The following is a 25,907-nucleotide window of genomic DNA, read 5'->3' as shown; positions in this document are numbered from 1 at the left end:
CCCTCTGCCAGCTTGTGACCGTTATTCCTGGTCACTCCTGGCAGTGCTCGGGGGCACAGTGACTCCCTCAATGCCTTCTGATCCCCCCCCGACTAGTTTCAAGTGTAAAAGTAAAGTGAGAATCCCAAAAAGTTTCTCAATTACATACATGGGGAAACTTGTTCACTTTATAAAATGCAAATATAGATAGAAACATTTGGCCTAAGATTAAATCTAATTCCATTTAATTCGGTTTTATGGTACCAGCTTTTGTGCGACCAGACTGAATTTTAATTTATAACTAAAATATACCCAATAAAAACAAGAATAAAGATGTCTATATCTTGTGCTTTAGGGTTGTTGGTTGTAGCCATGTTGGTCTAAGGACATAGGCAAACAAGGTTCTTTGGGTAAATGTGTTATCTTTTATTAGACCAATGAAATAGTTGGAAGAATTGTTCTTTGCAAGCTGTGGGGCACAAACACCCTTCTTCAGACATAGGGAGAGTTTGCTGGTGTTGTATGTGCTTTCCTGGGTGGAATAGAAGGCAAAATGCAGGTCTGTGAAAATGGAAATGTTTTCTATTCTACCCAGGAGAGCACGTAAATCACCAGCAAACTCTCCGTATGCCTGATAAAGGATGTTTGTACCTGAAAACCAGCAAAGAACAATTCTTTCAACTATTTAGTTGGTCTAATAAAATATATAACATTTACTGAAAGAACCTTGTCTGCCTGCATCTTGTGCTGTAACTTTGTATTAGGCACTGAATGATAATCTAGAGCAAGCATCAGCAGTCCTTAAAAGCTGCGGGCTGGATTCCACCATTTTGGATCAGAGGTAGACAGGTGGTAGTACCCAGCCACTGCTGCTGATTTCTCCCCACTGCCAGCAGCAGGAAAGTACTTGCCACTGCTGTTTTTTCCTGCACCTGCCAGGGAAAAGCAGCAGCAAGGAATAGCGACGGCGGCAGGCATTTTCCTTGTGCCCACTGCTGCTGCTTTTCCCTGCATTGCCTCTGCTTGTTCCTAGGTCCACTGCTTCTGCCTTTCCCTGTGCCAGCACAGGAAAATGTCTGTTGCTGAAGTCCCGTGTCCCTGGGTTGGATCAAAAAGTTCTGCAGTCTGGATCTGGACTGTGGGTTGCTGACCCTTGCTCTAAAACTCAGTGTTTAATTTCATATAGAATTGTTAATTGCAAGGGTTTTTAATTACTTGGGCCCTTATCTCCTGAAAAATGTATATGAATTAGAGCTACTAGAGGCTAGAAGAGTGGTGTAGAGCATCTTAGAAAGTCGTCTTATATCTGGGAGAAATGTCAGTGCGAGGCCTTCAAATCGCAGCCAACAAGTAAAGTGTAAGGGGAGGAAAACTAGGGTGGAGGAGAGGATGCACAGAGGATGCTTGTGCAGCCTCTGAACAACATTCAAAGGGTCTATTTATCAGTTCTGGATAGCCTTGTGTGTATGGCCACCCTGTGGGAGGGGCTCCTGCATTAGCTGGTAAGGGATTTTTGTAAACCCAGTTCTTTAATCTCTGCATACTTCTTGCCTGTGGCCCAATTTATTGGGCTTTATGTACATTAAATAGTTTTTGGCTTGCCAAAAATATTCCTTTACAGTTTAAAAGAGGTTAATCTTTAAACTGTGTGAAGTCTCCAACTTACGTGGTCTAAGGTTTTTTTTTAAGATTTTTTTTTTTTTTGCATTTAAATTCTTTTTACATGTCCTTGGTACATTGTCTTGCAGCTTAACCTTGAGAGAAGAAAGGCAATGCAGCAAGAGAAGCAAAAAGCACTGGATTTAGAGATCTGGAAGCAGAACTCCGAGAAAAGGGCTTTACTTAATCGTGTTCAGGAGATTCTGGAAAACGTGCAGGTAAAGATGATGGAAGTGTATTAGTTAATGTAGAGAAGGCATTTTAACACATGCATTCTGACCATTTCCTGATGAATCCTGTAATCTAAACTGGGTGTTGTTTTCAGTTAATTTTCTTTTTACCAGTACTTGTTATTAATTTATATAGTATGACCTGATCAACAGTTGCAGTAAGTACATGCAATTATTTTGGTACAAACTTGTTAGTATTTGGTGTTCAGTGCTTTATTTGGTCTGTGTACAAGACACAACTAGCAAAATAGTCACCTCTTGTTTTTGTAATCCTGTTTAACATTGGTAGATTGTAGCAAATTGGCAGATCTAATTGTTTGGATTTTGATTAACAAACTGTTAACTAGTGATGTGTTACCACTAATTTTTTTTCCAGAAATTGTGGGCTAGGTAACAAGCTCTGCAAAATTACAGCATTCACATGCATTAATATAATATTGTAACTATATGTTTTTCTTTTTATGCAATAATGGGATTATCATCAGGTTTTAGGCAGGTGTTTAAAATTGAAAAGATAATCTAATATACTCTTAATAAAGCCACCTAATCTGGGTTTATAGTAGAATTACAAGACAACCCTTAAATTAACCCATTGGGTAAATGAACAGTGTTTACAGTGAGGTTGAGTTTGTTTCTTAGGTGGTAAACACATCTATTCAGATGCATGTATTGTTTACTAGTGTGTGCATGGAAACAGTCACCTGATTTGGGATTTGAAAGGCAGGCCAGGAACATATATCAAGAGTATAAAAATACTGGTTAGCTTTCTTCTAGACCTCCTGGAGGTAATGGATATTTAGGTGATGACTTTTTACTCGTCTTAGTTTAAACATCCGTGTTGGTGTAAAATGTAGTTGCTATTGCGTGTGCCTGGAAAGAATTGTGCCTTTATAAAAACAGGCAAATAATATGGAACATTCTGTGCATTTAATTTTTTTTTGGCTGGATGTTAAAGAAAACTTATTCCTTTGTTTGTTTTCTAATTCTTTATAGACAAAAGGGCTTTATTGCAATAAAGGGATATGAAATGTTTTCAATTGTGTGCAGGTCAGAAAACTCTCCAGTGTGAATGATTTGGATCAATGGGAGGCTGAAAGTATTCACCCTAATTTGGAGTTAAAAGCCTCAGCTGGCTTCTCTACTCTACCAGACATCAACTTGCCAAGTTCTACTGCTGACTGTCATGCTACCGAGCTTGAAAAGCCAGTAGAAAATATGCTGTCGGACACTAACACCCTGGTTCCATTAAGCATGGTAGAATCTGTTAAAAGTACAGAAGAACTCATTTTTCCAAAGCAAAATGAGAGCAGCCCTTCAGAAAACTTAGCTTGCCCAAAGGTTGCATCCCCTGATCAAACACAAAATATGCTCGCTTTAAATGCACATCTGAACAAAGAGGATATGGGGGTGCTAACAGTTAATGAGGAAGTTACAGATCCCTACGTAATGAGTCTTCAAAATCTTCTGAAAAAGTCAAGGGAATATGTAGAGAGAGAACAAATGAGACGTAGCACGAGAACTAATTTGAAGAAAAGTATTAATGAAAGTCATTCAGATAAAGAAAATGATGCAGTTAAAAGCAGTGATTTAGTGAAAGAGAAGACAAAATTTACAGGCAGAAGTTGTACAGGTATGACACTTGATAAACCAAGTCTTAATAAATCGAATATGGCTCTCCAAGGTGCCTCTCCCCATTCAAATAGCATGAGTACTTCAGCCTCATCCAGTTTTTCCAAAGTGGACATACCTGTCAGAGCAGGAACACCCCCAGTTTTGGATTCAGATTCAGATGAAGAATTTAAACATGTTTCCACCTTTGACCATGACAGTAGCATTGTCAGAAGCCTTACAGGTTCCTATGCCAAATTACCCAGTCCAGAACCAAGTATGAGTCCTAAAATGCACCGAAGACGTCCAAGGCCCTTATCCATGGGTCACATAGTTATAAATACCCCTGTAAATGCCTATGAATTAAGTCCTAAAAGCAAGGGGAGAGCAACGGACTTGATTATACAAGATGCTGCTGACAAGGCCAACGTGTCTGAACCTGTGCCAAAGTTCACCACAGACTTCGCTATGCTTTGTTCTAGCAAAGTTCACAAAACGCCTTTGGACACCTGTGACGGACTGGTGTTTGGCAAATCAAATCCAGTGCATCAACAGTCTATTAATCAATTAGAAAGCAAAGGAGTTCCAGTGTCTGCTACAGTGGAGGGTCAGCTAGTGCTGGAGGGCAGAGGGCTGTACAAGGTGGATGGTGCTACTTGTGCTACAACTCCAAAATTGCACGAGCCTTATGCAGCTAGTCAGTCCCTGGTAACCCAAAAACTAGTAAGTATGAACGGACTCAAACCAACTAACTTGTTAGAAAAAAACAAAAGTACTTCACCCATGGAACTTAATAAATCTTATGATGTAGAAAACCCATCTCCATTACTGATGCAAAGCCAGCAGAAGCAACAGCAGATGGATACTCCAAGTCTTTGTTTTGGAAATGAGCACTTTCAAGAAAACGGTATTGAAAAAGTGAAACGTAGGCTGGATATGGATACTGATGGCTCACAGAAAGAAAACAAGCCATATGTTTCATCAGTTGGAACTGAAGAACAAGAGAGTTGGTGGCTGCAAGATCAAAGATGCTCCCTGGGATCTATTTATGTTAACAAGAATATAAGCTCAGACAGTACTGCAAAAGGTACATTGATATTTTTTTCTCTAATTAATCCTTTTCAAAATAAAAGTTTTCTTTAGTTAGAAGTCTCAGTTTTAAAAAATATGTAATTATTGTGCTAATTGTTGTCTTGACGATAAATTGACTTGTAGTCCTATCAATACATATGAAGAAGGAGTTGAAAAGCTCAGGGTTTCTATGTGTGCTTTTATCTGTAATCTATTTTCCTTACGAGTGTTTCACTACATTTCACTTTTGTATTGTTTTCTCAACTTATATAGTGATTATGTTGAAATGACAGAGTATATTTTTATAATTGTAAATTCCTACACATTAGATAAAGTTCCTGCAGTAAACCACATTTCTGAAAGATGCTCTAGAAATGGAGACTTCTTTAAGCAAAGTGAAGCCTGCTTCTTTGAAGGCAGAAGTCCTATAATACACATTTAGCAATGGTTTGAGCATCTCCATAGGTACTTGTACAGAGTAAATAGATGATGCTGGGAAAGGTGATTTTCCCAGTTTCTGAAAAACTGTCCTGCTTGTTCAATATCACCATTTCTTCCAATATCACCAATATCTTTTTTCTTTATAATTTGGCGTTTTCTTGTTGTTTTACTGAAAATGATGTCTAGCTGGATTTGAAATCCAAAAAGAATGGAAATGAAGCACTGCTAGAAATGGTTACAAAAATTCCAGTGACGCTCTCATACAGTGAATTTCCATGTTTCACGAAAAGTCAATGGCTCTACAAACATTAGTCTAATGGACTGGATTTGGCCTTTATGCTAAGGTAGAGCAGTAATCTGAAATATAAGAACATGGATACACTTTGCAAATAAAATAGTGAATGTAAGGAGTTGGAATATTATCATGATATGAAATTTCTTTTTGATTCAGAAACAAAAATGTCACATCTACTTTGTATTTTTCTCCAATGAACTTCATAAGGAAGCTAGATATGAGGGGGTGTATATGTGTTTTGAATTTGATCAAGCAAGAAGTCCTGCTTTTTTCAGAGCTAGTTTCTTCATGTTTACACTCTTGTGCCAACTTGTGCCATCTGAGAGGGTTTATCTCATAAATGTGAACCTGATCAGGCAACTTGGAGAGCTGCGCTTGCTGATAAGCAACTTTGTTTGCTCTGTGTTAGTGGGAATTGTGAATAAAAAAGTGTTCTACTTTTTTTTTGAAAGAGACATATACATTTTAAATCACCATTTTTTTGTTTAGGGTACAGAACATTTAGAAAAAACATATGAAGAAGAATTAAAGATATATGATTAATTCTTTAAAATGCATGTGTTTTCTTCTCAGAAGAGATTTTAAAAAATAAAATGTTGGCTTTTGAAGAAATGAGGAAGAGGCTTGAAGAGCAGCATGCACAACAGCTATCAATTCTGATAGCTGAACAAGAAAGAGAACAGGAGAAACTGCAGAAGGTGAGGGAACAAGACTGGAAAACTCCAGTTTGAGATGGGAGCAGTAGCTGCTTGTGCTTTTTGTTTCAGTATCTGGCAATTTAGGGCAGTGAAATAATATTGCTTCTTTTTTTTGTATGTCATGCCCAAGGTTGGGCAGTTATCATAATCTAGTTGAATTTATGGCAGCTCTTTGGAGAATGTGATAATGTGAAAGCCTTAAAGTTGACTATCATCTTGTTCTGGATAGGGACAGTCAGAGCACTGAGAAAAATAATGTAACAAACAGGAGGCTTGGCTGATTGACTGTTTTAGTATAGCAGTAGAAAGGCATACCCAGGAGACAGATGTATAATTGATGTATGTTTTCATAGCTAGTTCTAAAAGGAAGTGCTGCAATAGGGAATTAGACATCCTAGAAGAGTGAGAAAATTACTGCAATCAGCTGGTAGTAGCTCACGGTATCCATGTATATTAATACAATTGAGAGGGGAATCTATGTGTTTTTACAGTTTGGGAAAGGTTTGTTTGGGTTTTTAAGTGTATATATTGTCTAGTAAGCCTATTTGAAGTGCAGTTATATTTGATGATGTTACATTAAGATTAGTGGAAATTAAGATGTCTTTAGGTAGTGGCTAAGCTGCTTATATTATATTGAAGCTTGTCAAGATGCCACAGCTTTTCAAAATTAATCTAAATTCCATCATATGGAATGAAAGATCTGGTTTTATGGCAGACTTTTAATCTGCAGGAGATAGAAGAGCAGGAAAGGAGGTTGAAAGGAAAGAAGATTGTTGCAACAGAAACCGAAATACCCAAAATGAATGTTTCCAGTGGAGTGGAATTGGAATGGAGAAAAATAAGTGAAAGTGGCTTGCTGGAAAGTATGCTGACTTAAGTGGACAGAATCTGTTACGCAAATTCAAATAGCACTGGTAAAACTGGGTGGGAGTATACAGTTTACTGGGCACTTTAAAACAGGATATACCTTCCTGGGTCATGGAATTCACAGTAGCAACACCTCTGCTTCATTAATTGGGATCCAGTCTAGGCAGGAAGTATTGGAAGTTAGTAACTTCCTGCAGGTTGGTGATGTATGAAACCAATTGATGGTCTTATTCGTGTTCTTCATAAATGAGTGTACACATCACAGCATCTGAAACTACCTCTAATAAAAATCTGGAAGTACTTTCTTCGATCCTAAGCCCTCCACAAAAAGTCCAGCATAGTATCTCTTAATATTCAACATGTGTATTGTGGACTTTTGCACACACTGGTATAAAGGGAAAGTCTGTCCCTCTCTGGACCAGTTAGTCTCTTGAGATTCCACCCTGCACTACTTTCTGCTTTGATTATGTCTTTTAAATTTTGAACAAGCATAACTGACAAGGGATATAATGTATACAACAAGCAGTGAATGGAACAGTACTAGTCCAATGTACACCCATGAAAAGCTTCTAGATTAAAACCAGTGTGCATGTGTGTTTAAAAAATATAGTGATAAATCTGAATTTCTGTGGAGTGAGTGACATGCAGGTATTTGGGTGGTGGGGTGTGTGTGTGCTCAGTTTTCCTGTTTGGTGCTCCATTCATTTAACTGCATATACTTATTCTACTTATGTGTAGGTTTTGCCAACAGCGTCACACCCAATAGCTTTGCTTCAACAAGTGACACTCCCTTCTACCTCTGGGGGCCATCATCTGGTGGAATGTCAAAAATCTCAGCAGCCAGGCCCATTAGTAGAGTCAAGTCCAGGTGGTCACAGGTAGGAAAATAGATTGCATTGTATCTTTTTAAAAATCATCTAATCCTTGCTGGGTAGATATACTACAGCTAAAAGCTCCCAGTGCAAGAGAATTGAAATCCAATTAATCTTTGACCTGCAATTCTTTAGATGAGGTTGAACTAGGAGATCTAAGAAAACAGCTGAAGAATGTTATTCTCCACCCCCAGATTACAGAATAAGCAATGTAATCATGTAACCACATCTTCACTGATTACCAAACTAATATTGTAGTGGGCACCTCTGATCTAGCTAAAATGCATTTAGCAAACTTATATTGTCTAGCCCTGAATGCAAGAGTGGTGAATAAACTGACTTTAATTGTTTGTCCAAATCTGTCAACCAAGCTAACTATATTTAATTACATAATAGTACTTAGCTCAGACAACTTCTTTGGTTTTTTTGTTTTTGTTTTAAAGGTTTTCAGTCCAGAAGTGCAAATGAAGTTCAGTAAGATCACTGCATTAGCAAAGGGTTTTCTTACTCGTAGGCTCATGCAAACCGAAAAACTGAAATATTTAAGGCAAACTGTCAAGGTAAGGAATAAGTGACAAGATGCTTCTGTTTCATGTATATAGTCTTCTGTTGTTTTCACTCTTCTCTTTCAGCTTGTAGATGAAATCTTTTCTCCTGAGAGAACCCATCCTACTTTCAAGATTGATTTACAAAGTTTACTGGATAGTGTGGTTCTCCTCTTCAGAGGTTGAATGAACTACACACCATGCTTATGGTGTGCAGGTTCACTTTTTATAGTGGGCTAAAAGTATCTTCTCTGTTGCATAGTGTGGGTAGCTAACAATGATGGAGTACAAAAGGGAAAAGATAGAGGAGCATCTTTCTTCTGTTAGTCTTATTGCTTAACGAGACAGCCATTCATAAGGCAGCAGCCATTCATGAGTAGCACCACCAAAGATGGTGAAGGGCGCACTTCATTTCCTCTGATGTAAAGCTTCCATGGTCTGAGTTCATGTAGGTATTTGGTATTATTTGCGCCTGTGCTACATAGATGTATGGTGCATTTATGTACAAAGTAAAAACTGACTGGGTACAGCATACAGCAGTGTACCTGATTTTTGGCGCAGTGAATGCTACAGCCTAACTGCCAGGTTTTCTCTGCTGAATTGCAGTAGTCAGAGGAGGTTGTAAAAAAGTCCTATATTTAGAGAATCATGCTTAAATCCCTCTTGTTTCAAATCCTGCCAGGCTGTGTCTGCACATTCCTTCTACTTGGACCTTTGAAATTAAAGGAAGAGGAACTAGATCCATTTAGGATTTTAGGGCTGCTACACATCTATGTGGAGCCTGCTCCAATGCACTGGAAAACCATTGTTGGAGCAGACTCGATTATTAATTATTAGTCGAGTCTGCTGGAGCACAGAAATTGATGCGCTCTGGCAGCCTTCTGCGTCACGTGTATCAGTGTCACCACATGTCTCCACACTGAAACAATGGTGGTGGGTCACTTTGAAATAAAACACATTCAATGAGCTTTAGTTCAGAGTGCTCTGCTGCCATTTTCTCAGTGCAGGGATGCTGATACACACGACACACAGGCACTTTTAATTAGCGTGGCTTGGCACAGTGTTCCAACACGTGTAAAAATGCCCTAGGACACCTAAGTCCAGAATTAAGATCCTTGTTCCTTGCTCAGTTGCCTCCAAACCCTGAAGATGTGAATTCTGCAGATACCTGTGTTTTTATGGCATGCCCAGAAGCATGTTAGTCATGGCAGGGCTGGGACCTTGTCATCTGTCTCGCTTCTAAGCCCTGCTGGGATTCAGACTAGGCATTTCCCCATATATTTCTCCTGGCTGATCTGCTAGACATGAGTGAGGCTCTCCACTACCTTCAGTTGCTGTGCAAATTTCCCTCCTTCGCTTTCCATAGTTTGATGGCTAATGCACTCATAGAGGCTGTAGGAGGCCTTGGTTCAATTCCTTCCTCTACCTGAGGAAATGTGGCTGACATTTCCATCTTGGAACAATGCCCTGGTCCCCCAGACCTGAGGATATTTTTGGGGTGGTGATTTAATTTCTTTGCATTTAGCTGTCCCACTTTGAATGGGACAATTAAATATTTATTTGGTCTAAGGGGGAAGAGTGAACATAATTATTTTATCTACTAGTTATCCAGGAGGTGGGAGACAGGTATTCAGAAGTCCCCAGAGTAGGGAACTTAACCAGGTATCTCTTCTCTTGGGAGAGTATTTTAACCACTGAGCTTTTGAGTATCAGTATGCTGATAGAGAGGACTGATCCTTCTTGTTTTTTGCAAGAAGGGGTGTAGGTGCCCAAGTCCAGGCAAGGATTCAGGACTTTTGGAGGATGGGAACTGCCTCCCTTAGCTATAGAGCGGGGGTGTCTAACTCACCTTGTGTCCTGAGCTGGATCTGGAATGAGGGACTCTTTGCAGTCTGGATGTGGCCCATAGCAGGAGAAAGTTGCAGTATGTGGTGGGGGCTTGCAATCAGGAAGGTAGGGCCAAGGTAGTGCAGATGGGCAAAGCTAACAGATGGCAACCGGGGCTGTTTTGGCCCTCACTCACTCTCCTGCTGCCAATCATCATGTCCACAGGGGCCCAACCCATAGTCCAGTGGGGTGATAGAGTGGCTCTGCAGGTCAGATGTGGCCTGCAGGCTGTATGTTTGATACCCCTGACCTAGGATAATGTGTTCATCCTTTGGAAAGAGGTGGGGGTTCACGTACCCATCTCCTCAGTATTTTGTGTTCGCTGCCTTACTGTGTTCTCCCCTGGGTATGCTGGCTTTTGTAGGTCCTATTCTTAGGTGCATAACTCTTCCCTATGAACTGAATAGAAACCAAGGGCCCTAATGTGGGTGTTGTAAATTCCACTAAGTGACTTAAAGTTTATTGTCACAGTGTTTTGCATTGTGTCATCTGAGTTTGCTTTGCAAATCTGGTCTCAGCTGCACAAAAGGTTTGCTGCAGATCCCGTCAGTGAGAATTGTGTAATGTTTAACCTTACATTTTTATTTTTTAGGATACTATGGAGTTCATAAAAAATTTTCAGTCTGAAGCTCCATTAAAGAGAGGGGCAGTTTCGGCACAAGATGCATCCCTACATGAAAGAGTGATAGCTCAGGTGATGTATATTCCCGACTGTTCTTTGTCCGTTTATCTGTCAACAAGAGACAGGTTCTTCGTTTCATCTTTGTGAGGTGAAAATGTAAAGTAAGGTCATGTAAACAAAGAAAGTATTGCTTTATGCTTACAAAAATAGTCTGTAGTACAGTTTTACCAAGATGGTCTTTCTTTCTTTGGGTTAAAAATTGCTGTGGTCTTTTACTTTAAGTATGAACACACTAACTTGACTGAAGAACTTCATGCAGGTTTTATTATTTTTTCAGCTGCGAGCTGCTGTATATGACATCCATGACATATTCTTCATAATGGAAGTATCTGAGAGAATGAGTATATTGCATCACGATCGTGAAGTTCGTAAAGAGAAGATGCTCAGGCAAATGGTGTGTTCCAAGATCATTTGTTTACCTAGTAACAAAAAAAACCCAACCCAGTCCAATATTTAGTAGTGATTCCTTTTTAAGTTCTGAATTTCTTCTGATCAGGTAAGATTTAAAACATAAGCTGTTGAAAATAATCTTCCTGACTAGTGTGGTCCTTGGCTGTGATGCTACAGGGGTTAAATTTCTTTAAAAATGTTCAGTCCACCATAGCTGGCATTCACACTCTCCTGAAGAGTGTGTGTGTGGGCATGCAGTACTATAAATGGGAAATAATCAGAACCAATTTTAATAAGAAAAGAGATTCAGTCTAAATTATGGATTTTTTTGTTCATAGAAGTGATTTTTAATTGAAAATGTATAATATAAAAGAGTTTCCTTGCCACATAAAGTAAAAACTATTGAATTAGAGTCTTTTAAATGGATGCCATAATAACAACTGTCAGAGTAGTTGGGTTAGAAGGAGCCAATGGTAATAAAAGTAGTAATTAATATTAGTATCCACCACTTTCTCTCCTCTTTCAGGATAAAGTAAAGACCTCACGAGAGAGAGTGACACTTTCAACAGCGACTCAAAAGTCCCTGGATAGGAAGAAGTTCATGAAGTATGTGCATTTTCTGTTTTTTGGTGATGGTTGGGGGAGGAGGATTGGGAAAATGTTTGCTTTGTGCACAGCAGAATCTTTAGCGAAATGGTTTCTTACATTTGTTGGATGACTGACTTCCTTCTAGTTGACATTTAATATTCCTTCATTTACATTTTGATAGGAATCACGTAAATATCTGCTTACATATTAAAAACAAGATGGGTGCTAGTCTTCTTCCATACATCTACTTACTTTTGTCCAATTTGCTCTGAAATCATAATTAATAGCATCGTGATTAATGTTTTATCATTGATCGAACACCTTGTGCATTTGGGTAGAACACTAAATTGAATCAAAACATGTTGTAAATGGTGTTGGTTAAGTATGTGACACATGTTCCTGTTGAGTGAAAGGGCCCAACACTACAGCATGATTCTAGAGCATTCTCAACTATATGAGTTACTATCTCTTGAAAAAAGGTAAAATTTGCCGACTTAGTCAAAAAAGTCGCAGCACTTACAAAAATTAGTCATGTTTTGTTGCATTTAATTTAGGTAATTAGATCCCTGTTTAACTGAAATCCCAGTTAAATCTCAATTAATAAAATACTCATGTTAACTTGAGTTGCATGTATTGTTGATATGCATTTAAGAATGAATTTCGATAAGCAAACTAATTCTTGTAGGTTTAGTTTAGGTTTGGCAACTGAGTGCTTAATAAAATACATGAATCATTTTCATGGCTTCCTTCAGAATGAATGGTGTACACTAGTGCTTCCCAGACTTTTTTTCCTCAGCATGACCACATTTATGGCCCCATTTCCTCAGTATGACCCCTGACTCCCAACCCACAGTCCCCCAACCCCACAACCCCATCCACTATGTTGTGATCCCATTTAGTGTTGCGACCCAGTTTGGGAACCACTGGTGTACACAGTAGAAACATTTGAATTGGCCACATAACATAATTGAGATACATAATTCCTCGGCACATTATCTGATTTCTAAAGGGTAGATTTCAGTGTATATAATTTTACCAAAACGGGTGATAATATGCAGTGCAAGTAGCTCTTTCTTTTCCGTTTAGCTTCCTTAATGATGATTTTATATAATTATATATAAAGAAAAATAATTTTGTCCTTTTTGTTTCTCTAGGGCTGCGGAAATGGGAATGCCAAATAAAAAAGTAATTGTAAAACAGAAAACATCTGAAGCCAGGTCAGTGAAGATAACATTTTTTGTCATTGAGAGTCCTGTAATCTGTTCTTAATTGTGTGATGCTGGACCTTTTGATTGCCTTGCTTTCTTGCTATAACTTATTTGCTGTCGTTATTACCAAGGGCAGTAAAGAAAGGAAGGGGTTATTAACTTGTCTGTAGTTAATAGTCTCTCTTTCAGCTTGAACATCGTATATATACTATCCTCAAAAATGACATTTTCATTTCTTTATGATTTTTCATAGTGTTAAGTGTAGTGGCAACATCTTTAAGTATTGGGGTACCTTTATTTTCTTCTGTTGATCCCTTTGCTTTTCTAGATATGAATCATAGTGTAGTGGTATGTAGAGATCATTGAAAATAGGTGTAATCTTTCTTATGAAGAGACCCTTGAGCATCAGCAGGGGCACTTACTTTCAGGCCACATGGCTGTAAGTTAATTCTACACACCTTGTCAGTGTCTTATATGTGGTGCTAATGACAGGTTACATTTATAACAGGAGACGTGCTAAATCCAGGAGAAACTTAAAGCGTACAAGTGTTCATGTAATTTCTTGTGGAGCAAAAATGGTGGATCCAGCAGAAAGTTCAATACTCTGCTGTTGGGGCTGCTCTTTAGATGGGGCCTGTCCACGAAAGAACTTTTGCCAGTAAAAAAACATGTGACTGGAATGCTTGCAAACTACCAACTTAAATAATAACTGCACAAGTGCTTCAAAGGTCTGTCCTCTTCTGGTAGGACTGCATAATCTCTATCCAGATCATTTATAGAATTGTTCAGTGCTTGTGGGTGCCTCTACCTGTGCAGTGAGGCTGCTCCAATGAATTGTAATTGCAGTGAGCTGGAGCAGGCTTGATTAATTGAGTCTGTTGGAGTGTGGTGATTACTGCACTTCAGCGGACTCTAGCGTCATGTGTATCAGTGTCCCCACACTGAAAAATGATGGTGAGGGTGCTTTAACTAGAGTTTGTTTGACAAACTTTAGTTAAAGTGCCCCCGCCACCATTTTTCAGCATGGGGACACTTATACATGTGACGCTCTGGGCACTTTAGTTTAAATTGTCCCCCTCTTCCCCTGACTCCCAGAGCACGTGTATAAACACCCTGTGAGACCAGAAACTTGAGGAAGTGAATCTCATAGTGCTTCAACTCATCCCTTGGTTTTAGAGTGAAAAGCTATTGACTGTAACCCTCCACACACATATAATGATGCAAAAATGTCATTTAAAATTACAAAAACAATAAAAGCAACACTTTTGCCTTCTTAAGCACTGATGTGTAAAGTTGGTGGTGCTTTTTTTGTGAACCCAGGCCAGAGCCTGGGTACATGGTCTTCTGTGAAGGTATCTGTCAGTCCTGTCTTTAATGGTCATGTCCACGTAAATAGGGGTGTGCCTTTGCAGCAGCACAAATTTGTGGCGCTGCTTTGTGCCACAGTGCACACCCCTGCTCGTATGCTTTGCAGCAGGACACGTCTCACTGCTCCATGGGCTGGCTGGAGCACAGGGTGCCTCAGCAAGGGCTAGGTATTCCCTGCGCTGACTCACCCAGCGAGTGGTGGTGGATGGGTTGTACTCGACCTGATGAGATGTGAGCAGTGGGGTCCCCCAGGGCTCGGTCCTGGGGCCTACGCTGTTCACCATCTTCATTGGCGACTTGGACAAGGGGGTGGAAAACACATTGTCTAAGTTTTCCGATGACACCAAGATGTGGGGAGAGGTAGACACGCTCGAAGGGAGAGAGAGGCTGCAATTAGGTTGAGACAGACTTCAGAAGTGGGTGGATGGTAACAGGATGGGGTTCAGTGTAGATAAATGCAGGGTGCTGCACCTGGGGAGAAGGAATCCACAGCATACATACAGGCTGGGGAGCTCCCCCCTTGTGAGCACAGAGGCGGAAAGGGATCTTGGAGTTGTTATTGACTCCAAGATGAACATGAGCCACCAATGCCAGACTGCAGCCAGCAAAGCCAACCGCACCTTGTTGTGTATCCAAAGATGCATCTCAAGCCAGTCCAGAGAGGTGATACTCCCTCTCTACACGACATTGGTCAGGCCACAATTGGAGCGCTGCGTCCAGTTCTGGGCACCGCACTCTAAGAAGGTTGTGGCCTGCCTTGAGAGAGTTCAGAGGAGGGCCACCCGCTTGGTTGGAGGGCAACAGGGCAGGCTCTATGAGGAGAGGCTGAGGGACCTGAACCTGTTCAGCCTCAGCAAGCAGAGGCTAAGAGGGGATTTGGTGGCTGCCTACAAATTCATTACGGGAGATCAGCAGCAAATAGGAAGGGTCTTATTCCCCCCAGCAGCACCTGGGGTGACTAGGAACAATGGCCAGAAGCTGCTGGAGAATAGATTCAGGTTAGAGATTAGGAGGCACTATTTCACTGTTAGGGTGGCTAGGATCTGGAACCAACTTCCTGGAGAAGTGGTCCTTGCTCCTACCTTGGGTAAATTCAAAAAGAGGTTGGATGAATACCTGTCTGGGGTCGTGTGATCCCAGCGTATGCTCCTGCCAGTGGCGGGGGGTCAGACTAGATCTGTTCAGGTCCCTTCTGACCCCAAACTACTATGAAACTATGAAACCCTGTGCCCTGGCCAGCTCGGGAACAGCATGTGGAGATAGGGCCCTGGGCTGCCTGCTCCCCCATCTCCACACACTGTGGAGCCCCCACGCTGAGGCACCCTGCGCCCCAGCCAGCCACTTTCTGGGCTGGCTGCTCCCTTGTCTCAAGGCACACTGTGCCCCGGCCAGCTGCTCTGCTGGGGGCTCCACATGCCTCAGTGTGGGGGCTCCGCAGTGGAGCCCCTGTGCTAAGGCACAAGGAGACAGGAGCAGCTGGCCAAGGCTGCTTGTTCCCCCATCTCAAGGCACACTGAGCCCCAGCCAGCCTAGAAGTGGCTAGCTGGGGCACAGGGGCTCCACAGTGAAACCCCTACGCTGAGGCATAAGGAGACAGGGAAGCAGCCAGCTCAGGGCTGCCTGCACCCCCATCTTGAGGCATCCTGTACCCCAGGCAGCTGGGGAGTGGCTGGGTGGGGCATAGGGTGCCTCAGCATAGGGGCTCCATGAGCTTCAGCACTGAGCCACAAGGAGACAGGACAGCAGCCAGCTAAGGGCTGCCTGCTGTCCTGTCTTGAGGCACCCTGTGTGCCAGCTGGCCAGGGAGCAGTGGGGGCGAGTGGGGTCTCAGCATAGGGGCTGCACAGTAGGGCTGTGTGATGCTTTGGTTGCTGATTTGATTCAGCGGAGGTTCGGCCCAATTCGGTGGCCGAATCTGAGTCGAATCAGGAGAGACCCTTTAATCTCTCCAAATTGACTTGGAACTTTCTGAATCAATTTGGAGAGATTTGGAAAGATTTGATGATTTGGACAAACGCAGTGTTTTTTCTACATGCGTCTAGGTACCAGGCGGCTTGTGAATGCTGCGATGCTGGGGCAGATGAGCGTCCCATGGGAGTGCAGGGGGGTCCCCAGCGTGCTCAGCAGCAGACCTGGAAGTGGACCAGAGCTTCTGGTCCATCTCCAGGTCCACCGGGGAGTGTGCTGGGGAACCCCCTGGCTTAGTGGCTGGTGCCTCCTGGGTCTGGGGGAGCCATCCTAGGTCCCCCAGCGGGCAATTGCTGAGCTGGGAGGGTGCAGGGCGTCCCCCCGTGCACTTGATGGCAGACCCAGACCTGGACCGGAAGTACTTCAGGACCCCCCTGCGCTCCTGTGGGATGCTTCATCTGCTCCACCATCACGGTATTCACGAGCCACGCCTGGTACCTCGAGGTACGTAGAAAAAACATTTAAAACTGTGTCTATAGCCAAATTACTGATTTTTCTGAATCGGCATCAAATCTTCATGTTCAGATTTGGCCAAATCAAATCAGAACAGTGATCCGAATCAATGAATTGAATCACTGTCCCCAATTCAGACTGAATCGGAATTGAATACAGCCCATTTTGCACACCCCTACTCCACAGCATGTGGAGATAGGAGAGCAGGCAGCCCTGGGTGTGGTTTGTGCCACTTCTTTTCCAGGGTTTTTGTTTTGTTTTTTGCTACTGGGAAATCCTGGAGCAAATTTTGCCCTGGCGCTGTAAATTAGCAGCACTGTGCACTGATTAAGGTGCAACTTGTGCAATTTGTGGTGCTGCAAAGGGGTTTGCAGTGTCACAAACCACACATGCCTGCACACCTGGATCCAGCCAATCTGTCTCCCAAGGGAAGAAGAAATCATTGGGATAAGCTACTGGGGGGAAAAAATATTACATGTATGAACCTGTTCCAAGCTGGCTTACTGGGGGGGACCCTTTGTGCCCCAAAAATGCACAGCACAGATTGGATGAGGTGAAGTTGTGTGTGGACACACTGCACCAGGATGCGTTTGTGATATAACAATTATTACTAGGAAAAGCTTACCTGCTTTGTTTTGATCCTGGGAGAATTTGAGCCTTTGCTTGGGGACATCTGTAAGGAAAGTTCTTTTCTGTTTCTGAAGGCTTTGTAAATTAAAAATTCTTGAGTTTTAATTACTGTCATACTTACCTGTATAGTCACTGAGCTATAAGCAGGTAACTAAACATTATGCTGGCCCTTCTGGTATACCTAGAATATAGAAAGTGATTTTTAGTAATCAAACTTTATTTGAGGCTTCATTTTAGGAAAAAAAAAACCCATAAGTTTTATTTCTTTTAACAGAGTTCTTCAGCCAAACCAAGGACAAAATGCTCCAATTCACAGGCTGCTTTGCAGGCAAGGGTAAGCCCCGCATATGGTTTAAAGCATAACTTTAAAGGTTGACGTTAATTGCAACATCTAAGAGTACAGATCTTTCCAAATAAGAGCTACAGGTATCACTGCAAATATTGTGCAAAGACAAAATGACCAATATTCAACTTATGTTGAGAAGATACTTCAGTTTCCTAGTATTTGTGTTTATTTTATACTAAAAAATGTAATGGTCTCATTCTGTTGTCTGTCTTCCATTAACGCTGTGTTTAGACATCTGTATTTGTAAATTCATTCCATGAACCTCTGCTTCTACTTAATGTAACATCATTTTAAAAAATGTAGACTACTTAATTCTACAATATCTTAATTGAATCAGTTTCTTGAACAGTTTAAAAAGGGTATCTGGAAAGTACATTCTCCTGTTAATGTGTGCATAAAACCTAATAATGTCAACTGGGGTTGCACATGTAAATATTCTAGAGGGGGCTATACTGAATCCCTTACAGATGTTCTCATGCCAAGAACAGCTTGGTAGTGTTGCTTTTCTTTGTTTGGATGCAGCCTTTGGACTTCGATGTAAATGACTTGTTAATTTTTTTATATTTAATTAGAACCCCTAAGACCTCAGTGAAGGGGGTTGAGCAAAATAGAAAGAAGTCCTCAGAGAGCAGATTGCCTAACAAGGCTATTTCAGGTGTGTAGAAAATTGGTGCTTGGATGTCATTTATAATAAAGGAATGAGTAAATTACTAGTATAAAGAAAGCCTTAAGGCGGGGGGTGGGGGAGTTGTTTTACCTTTTCTGTCTGCAACAGCTTTGCTATAATGCATTAAATCCAGCCCGTCTTTTCAAACAAATATATGTGGGTAACCAACCTTTTGTAAAAGCTGTAAAATATGTATGTACCATTTAGAGCTGGTGCTTACATTTTCTTTGCCAGATGCCCAAGTGCAAAAAAAAATGCTATATTTTTGTTAACAATATATCCAAGAAAGACATAAGGTTTGTCAAGAGAAAAATATTCAGAACTAGTATAGATTTAGATGCAGCTTAGGTATTTGTATTTTGAATGTCTTATGATTCTTATTTTATACATGTAAGATTTGTCTTCCACAAAGAAAAATAAAGGAGTAAAGAGAGGTTTTCAAAACAGTCTCTCTTTTCATATGGACTATTTAATAAATTCGCACTTTTAAAATATGTTGTAGGATTCTATGATGTATATTAGGCATTAAGGAGTAAGATGTGACCCATTTTTCCATTAATATACACCCAATGTTATGTTTTAGTTGTAGGGAAATACAGAGGGTCTAGACATGGAGATTAATAGTTAACCTGTTAGGTAATAAAAGGGTTTAGGATAGATGCATAACTTGCTCATAGGATTTGTAATATCTGAATTATTTTTCTGTATTAACTGTCTAGGCTTCCCAGTGGGGACAAATTCAGAATTCTGACTTAACTGCAGGCACTTAGGGATAATGGAAGAAAGTTGGTGAGCGTGCATAAGATCACTGACATGCATCCAGTTTGCCCAGAAAATGTCCTTTCCCCTATTGGTTTGAAACATCAAGAGAAGTGATTATAGAAAAGAGGTGCTGAGAAATCCAGGCATTCCTAAAGTTACTATATTTCTGTCTGAGGGGGGGGAAAAAACCCAGAAATCAATAATCATCTTATATTAATCTATAGGATCCTTCATCACAGAGGATCTGAAATCACACTATACACAATGATTTTATATGTATGCACGCACATGCATATATGTAAAATTATATATATGACTCTCATTAGAACATTTAAGTTGGAAGGAGAGGGATACTTCGTCCTCTCCCTTGGCAAATGTAGGGTAGCTACTGTAGAGTGGAAACGTGGCAACTGTTCAACGGGACATAATGATTCTAAACAAATATTAATAAAGATAGGAAATAACATATCCTATTAAAATTGCAGAGTGTAGTTACTCGAGCAGGAATTTAGCCCTGGAACTAGAATGTATAAATGGGAAACTTGTAAAAGTGCCATAATGACAGATTTCTGTTATCTGAATTTTTGTTTTGCATCCAAAAGTTGGCATCTTCAGCAGTCTTCCCCACAAGTTTATAATATCAACAGCAGAAATGTCATCTTCTGAATTGCCTTAACTACTCCTAGCAGCACCTGAGTTTTCTTTGTACCTCTCATAATAATTACTCATCTAATGAGAACTGCAAAGAACACAAGCTAAGGTAGGCAGGAACTGTTAAAACTGCAAGATTATCCAGTTAAGATTACAGGGAGGAGTCAGTATATTCTGGTCTTGTCAGCAGCCTAACTTTAACTAGTCATAGCATTTTCATGACTTGAATACCATGACACTTTAGATACCTGTCAATGAAAATCATCTTATTTGTGTCTGACCTGCCTTCATGACCATGTGATGGTTTGTTGTAACATTGGATGTCTTGTCTAGTAGCCATCTTGAATGTTTGGCAGGTGTTTCTAACTAGTTGCAGTTGCACCAGCATAACTTATTCTGTCATTTCATCTAGTATGTTTGACCATCATATGTTTCACTGACATCTGTAGTATTAGCAATTCTTGACTCTTTCCAGCACATCATAAATTGGACAATATCCATCTGTACTAAAGTAACAGAAGTGCATGGTGATTTTTGTAACATTGAAAGAACTTAGAGGAACTTTGGGGAGAACATTTCCATGAAGATCCTCTTCCACTGAGTTCTGATGTGGGTTTTTTCTTGGTGAAGCTACTGACAAAAGGTTTCCCCGCTCTCACTCTCAATACGGTGGGAATATGGTGGGGATCTTGCGGGAGATCAGGGCATGCTTTCTCCACCACTTAGTAGATATCAAATTGTTCTCTCTGAGCTTCAGTGGGGCATGGACTCCTCCTACCTTCAGTTTCCTTATTGAAAGTTTTAAGTTTCCAAAATAGAGAACCTTCCAAAATAGTGAATGTTCATCTTGCCCTTTGTCCACCACCCAGTTCTTTTTGGCCTGCTGAGGTTTCATTTCTGTCTATTGTGGATCCTAACCTTGCAGACCACGTCTGATAGGATCTCCCCACCCCTGCTTTACCCTCTCTGAGAGGGTCCTCTCTCTCAGCGTGGATATTTATGGGGAAGGGAAGATCAGGAAGATTATAAATAACTTATTCTGAGCTGTTAAACCTAAACATAATTGGCTAGAGGTTTAAAATATTAATCTGCTTTATATTGTTCTTGCTCAAACTTTCTTGGGATGTTCTTAATGTGCTTCTATAAGTCAGAGGTGTGAGTTGGGAATGAAGACTAAAGAGTTGCTTTTTATTTTTGGTTTCCATAAACGTAAAAAATACTACACAATAGTTAAGCAGTTAGAACAGTTAAGACCTATAGGTGTTAAAATTATATTTCATTACATTATTATGTATGATTACCACCAACATTTCAAATTTTCTAATCTTATATATTGCAATTTGTAGGTATTTTGGAATAGCAGGAAAACAAAGGGAACGCTTACTGAGGAAGAACATGCTATAATGTAGTTACTTACAAGAATTTTTACAGCTTGAATAACCTGTTTTATTCATGCATTTTAAGGTACTTGAGACAGCATTAATTGCAAACATTTGAATTTTGAAATGGCTATTTAAAATAGATATTTTAAACAGATTTGTGTATTTCTAGCTTGTATTGTTTCAATTATTTTTGTTGCCTTTTTATTAAAAAAGTAGTAATTGTAACTGTAAATTTTGCCTTTATTTCTGCTGTATCTTTAGGAGTATATGCAGGAAGAACCCAAAGAAGGAAGCCAAATGTTGCGACAATTTAAGAAGACAACACTCGCTGGGATAAAAATGTTAATGTAATGGTCATTTTTGTAATGCCCAGACCTTGGGTCTTTTGTATGATTACAGACTCAGAATTGATGACAAACATGCCCATTTTATGTAACATTCTGCAAACACTGGCATAGTCAGTTTTCATGGAATGACACTAAAATAATTGGGCTGCAATTAAGTTAATTCTCTTATGAAAATTGCATGTTGTAACTTTATGTATCCAGATGTCTGTATACTTATGTCCCCATTCAAAATGTTATGCTGTAGGGAAGAATATATTGTGCTACCTTAAAATCATTTGTAACTTTTTACCACCTCTAAGTCTTCTAGCTCAGATTCCCTTTTTTTACTCTAGAACACATTTAAAATTGCAGTTCATATGCATAATTGCAGTTCATATGCCTGCAAAATGTAGTGGTTGTATGTACATGCATCTTACGCCTTTTACTGTAAAATTGGGCAGTTGCAAAAAAAAAACAAGTTTACTAAACTGTAACAATGCTGTGCTTTTCCATAACTGCACTGAGCAGGATTACTGAATGTATCATTATCTGAATGTGCTAACCTCTCATTTTCAGGCAGGAGGCCTGCATTGTTACTCTTTATTGTGTGCGAACATGTATCCAAAATAATTGTTGGCATAATGGCAGCTCTTCCATGGGCTCTACAGAAATTGCATCTATATGCACACACAGTGCATGATGAAATTTTTTCCAAGCAATGTTTCCATGCTGTTTGTTGCATTTTCTAATTCCAAAGTAAACCATGGACCAAGATGTAGGAGAAAGATGTGACACAGACAATGAATCGCATGTATTTCTAACGACAACATTTTAACAGTTTGCTTCAAAATCAAGTGATTGTCCTCTGCAACCATTAGGATAAAAATTTCATGCTACAATTTGTTTTGCTTTTGACTTTCCGAAATTTACTTTGTTTTCTAAACAAGCAGCAGTTGTGTAAAAAATGTAGTTTTGTTTGTCTTTTTTTTCCTTTTCAGTCAAGTGATGCATAAAGCTTGCAACCTTCACAGTTCTAGTCCCCAGACTTACAAGGGTCGACCTCCATACTCCTGTTTGCCTTGTGCTGTTCATTGTGGCAGAAATAGATACAAATATACTATTTTAAAAGGGGAACTGATCAGTAACTTTAATTCTTGAATCTTTCCAGAAAACATTGCCCTTCTGTAGGTCTAGTCTTAAAAAACTGCATTTTTCAGTCTTATATGGCACATCTTTTGTGCCACCAGAGCCTTAAATGTGGAAACAGGACTGCCTAAGCATGAGACAAACAGATGGTTCAAATTCTGCTGTTTAAACAGAACTCCTGTGGTGTGACACCTCTTTCTTAAAGAGACTTCCTAAAATTTGTCATTGGTATAACAATAAAATGGATCCAAAAAGGACTCTCCATTAAATAATCCAACATAAAAAATAAAAATTTGGATTAATTATGTGGAGAAAGTATCTTAATATTAAGATGTGTAAATGAATGAACAGCACTTTGTTTGGAGGTGCCTTTAAATCTACTTATAATTTATATTCACACACTTAGAATTTTCGTGACTTGTTGCTGCCTTACAAGCAAAGATTCTGTATCCTGCAGTATTGTGAACGGAGCCAGTCATTAACTTGCAAGAGGCAATACCAATACAAAGAAACAATTTGGAGGCTAACAAAGTGCTCAGTGGCTGTCTACTGTGGCCTGAACTTAAAGACTCTGGGTCAGATCCTCATAAGAAACATTGCAATTTCAACCACCCAAAGGCTTGTCGCTTTGCTTAAAGGCTGTTTGTTCTTTAATTATCACTCTGCAAGGACTGCTTATGACAACTAGATTTGTAGGTTCTTAACAGATTTCTAAACTGTATTTTGTTCTCAATTTTTGGCATTACTCAAATGTTCATTTATTTATAGAGGGGGAAGAAATATTTCAAATTTAGATCAACAAGTAGAAACACTTGCAGGTTATAAAACTTCAGACTACAGCTGAGTTTGCTATTATATGTCAGTGCTAAAGATTGATAATTTTTTTAAAGATTTCTATGTGCTGTGTTATTAATTAACAGTGTAGGTGATATGTTGACATAAACATGGGTTCATTTTTAATATTTAAAACATGAAGGTTTAATTTGTGTTCAGGTTTGTTAACTAAGCCTTTTTTTACTTTAAGAATGTTTCAAAGTTTGTGTAAAAGAAACAAACTCATAGCACAATTTTTTAACTTTCATAATGCCTTTCTCTTGACAAGTGCCAGTTTGTTTTTGTAATTTAATATTTTCTGTATTTATGCATATTTAATTTTCAGTTCACTTTTTATTTTGTGTGGAATGTAATGTCATTGTAAAGTGTATTTATTTTTTTACTTTATTTTCATCGGCCTGTTCTTTCTTTAAACATACTGCAAAATAAACTTTTTAATCTTTAAAGATGAACATTTCTTTTAAGTAAATGCTTAATATAAAATCAGGTGAAAACAATCTTAAATAATATAGGACATTAGCACCACAACTCTACTGCAATTCTAAGAGTTTGATGTAGTTGCAACATTTAACGCACAACGTGATATGATTTATGTTTGCACAGTCAGAACCAACTTAACTAACATCTATTCCATGGGGAGTTATGGTTGGTTTGGAAATGTTCAAAGTTAAAGTATCTGTTGCTTATTGGAATCATACCAGGCAGAGCACTTTTGTAATAATCAGTGATTCTACTAAGTGGTACCACGGTAAAATGGGCAAAGTAAAAAGTCTGTGCAGAGCCCTGTGAAGAAACAAAAATGTTGGTACTTCACTGTAATTTTACTTATTTCAATAAACTTATAACCTGGCTGTGTGGTAAACACACATGCAAAATGAACAATAACCAAGCCAGAAAACAATCCTGATAATAAACAGAAAAAAATCTTCTATACATAAATTATAGTTTAAGATACTGATTTTAATAAGCATGTGTTGCTACACAGTGGCTGTGTCTGCACTAAACACTGCTTGCACAGGTGTTCCTACACAGTTATTTAGTACCTGCATCCCAGAGTTACTCCACAGTAGCATTTCTGCACAGCTTCCTGGTGATGCTAACTGTGCAGTAGCTTGTTACGACTGCACAGCTGCTTGTTAATATTTTGCAGTTGCATTGCATTACAATTTGTGCCACATGACACTACTGTGCAGTCGTAACAAGCTACTGTGCGGTAAGCTTCTCGTGGACGTGACCAGTGAGATGCTAAGAAGTGGTAGAAAATGTATGTAATACAATGCTCTTGGCATTTGCTATGGGAATTTTGATTCTAATATGCAGATGATTCCTTTGATAGAAGTGGACACTGTAATTGATTCCTTACAAAATATCCTCACTACTGCATTGCTTTCCATCGGTACATAGTTTATATTTCTATTAAACCTAGAAACAAGACTTCCCTGGCTATGTGGGATTCATGGCCTACTGAAAAGTTTCATAGACGTTTGGGTTGGAAGGGACCCCAGTAGATCATTGAGTCCACCCCCCTGCCTGGGAAGGAAAGAGCGCTGGTCTCAGATGATCCCGGCCACATGCCTATTTAGCTTCTTCTTAAATACCCCCAAGGTAGGGAAGAGCACCACCTCCCTTGGACGCCCATTCCAGATTCTGGCAGCCCTTACCATAAAGAAGTTCTTTCTGATGTCTAACCTAAACCTGTTCATCTACTTGTGGCCGTTGTTCCTAGTTTGTCTAAGGGATGCCCTGGTAAACAAAGCATCTCCTATTCCTCACTGCCTTCCCCTCCGCCCACAGTGAATTTGTAGGTGGCCACAAGATCACCTCTCAGCCTTCTCTTGCGGAGGCTGAAGAGATCCAGGGCTCAATCTCTCCTTGTAGGGCTTTGCCTGCAGGTCTCTAACCATATGAGTGGCCCTCCTCTGGCCCCTCTCAAGGTTGTCCACATCCCTCTTGAAGCACGGTGCCCAAAACTGGATGCAATACTCCAACTGCAGCCTGACTAGTGCTGCATAGAGGAGAAGTATCACCTCCCTGGACCTGTTCATCATGCACCTGCTAATGCATGATAAAGTGCAGTTAACTTTACTGTTTGCTTTGTCACATTGACAACTCATGTTCATTTTGGTGTCAACAATGATTCCGAGATACCTTTCCACTGCTGTGTTGCTGAGAAGGTCCTCCCCCAGCCTGTAAGTGTGCTGGTGATTCCTTCTCCATAGGTGCAGCACATTGCACGTCTTTCATAGTTTCTAGGGTCGGAAGGGACCTGAGCAGATCATTTAGTCCGACCCCCTGCCATGGCAGGAAAGAGTACTGGGGTCAACCGACCCCAGCAAGATGTTCATCTAACCTCC

General features: G+C 40.0%; 1 protein-coding gene across 5 annotated transcripts in view; it reads left to right on the top strand.

Moving 5' to 3' along the window:
- Positions 1-22,673, top strand: part of CCP110 (centriolar coiled-coil protein 110) — a 26,514-nt gene extending 3,841 nt beyond the window's left edge. Inside the window, exons 3-16 of one of the 5 annotated variants that reach the window (XR_002102311.1) lie at positions 1,728-1,856; positions 2,916-4,563; positions 5,857-5,981; positions 6,712-6,844; positions 7,587-7,726; positions 8,164-8,280; positions 10,745-10,846; positions 11,112-11,228; positions 11,751-11,830; positions 12,967-13,029; positions 17,714-17,773; positions 18,358-18,440; positions 21,212-21,329; positions 21,509-21,595. Coding sequence is in view for 4 of the 5 variants with exons in the window: in XM_019541769.1 (XP_019397314.1) it covers positions 1,728-1,856; positions 2,916-4,563; positions 5,857-5,981; positions 6,712-6,844; positions 7,587-7,726; positions 8,164-8,280; positions 10,745-10,846; positions 11,112-11,228; positions 11,751-11,830; positions 12,967-13,029; positions 17,714-17,773; positions 18,358-18,440; positions 21,509-21,561 (2,850 nt within the window). In the remaining variant the exon portion in view is untranslated. Of the gene's footprint in view, positions 1-1,727; positions 1,857-2,915; positions 4,564-5,856; positions 5,982-6,711; positions 6,845-7,586; positions 7,727-8,163; positions 8,281-10,744; positions 10,847-11,111; positions 11,229-11,750; positions 11,831-12,966; positions 13,030-17,713; positions 17,774-18,357; positions 18,441-21,211; positions 21,330-21,508 lie in introns of all 5 variants that reach the window. The other 4 variants (XM_019541770.1, XM_019541769.1, XM_019541771.1 and 1 more) reach the window with 4 other exon arrangements.
- The last annotated feature ends 3,234 nt before the right edge of the window (positions 22,674-25,907 follow it).

The sequence above is a fragment of the Crocodylus porosus genome, unplaced genomic scaffold, assembly GCF_001723895.1.
Source record: "Crocodylus porosus isolate Cpor-Errol unplaced genomic scaffold, CroPor_comp1, whole genome shotgun sequence".
NCBI lineage: Eukaryota > Metazoa > Chordata > Crocodylia > Crocodylidae > Crocodylus > Crocodylus porosus.
The sequence above is the reverse complement of the archived record's forward strand: the minus strand, read 5'-3'. Positions and strand labels throughout refer to the sequence as shown.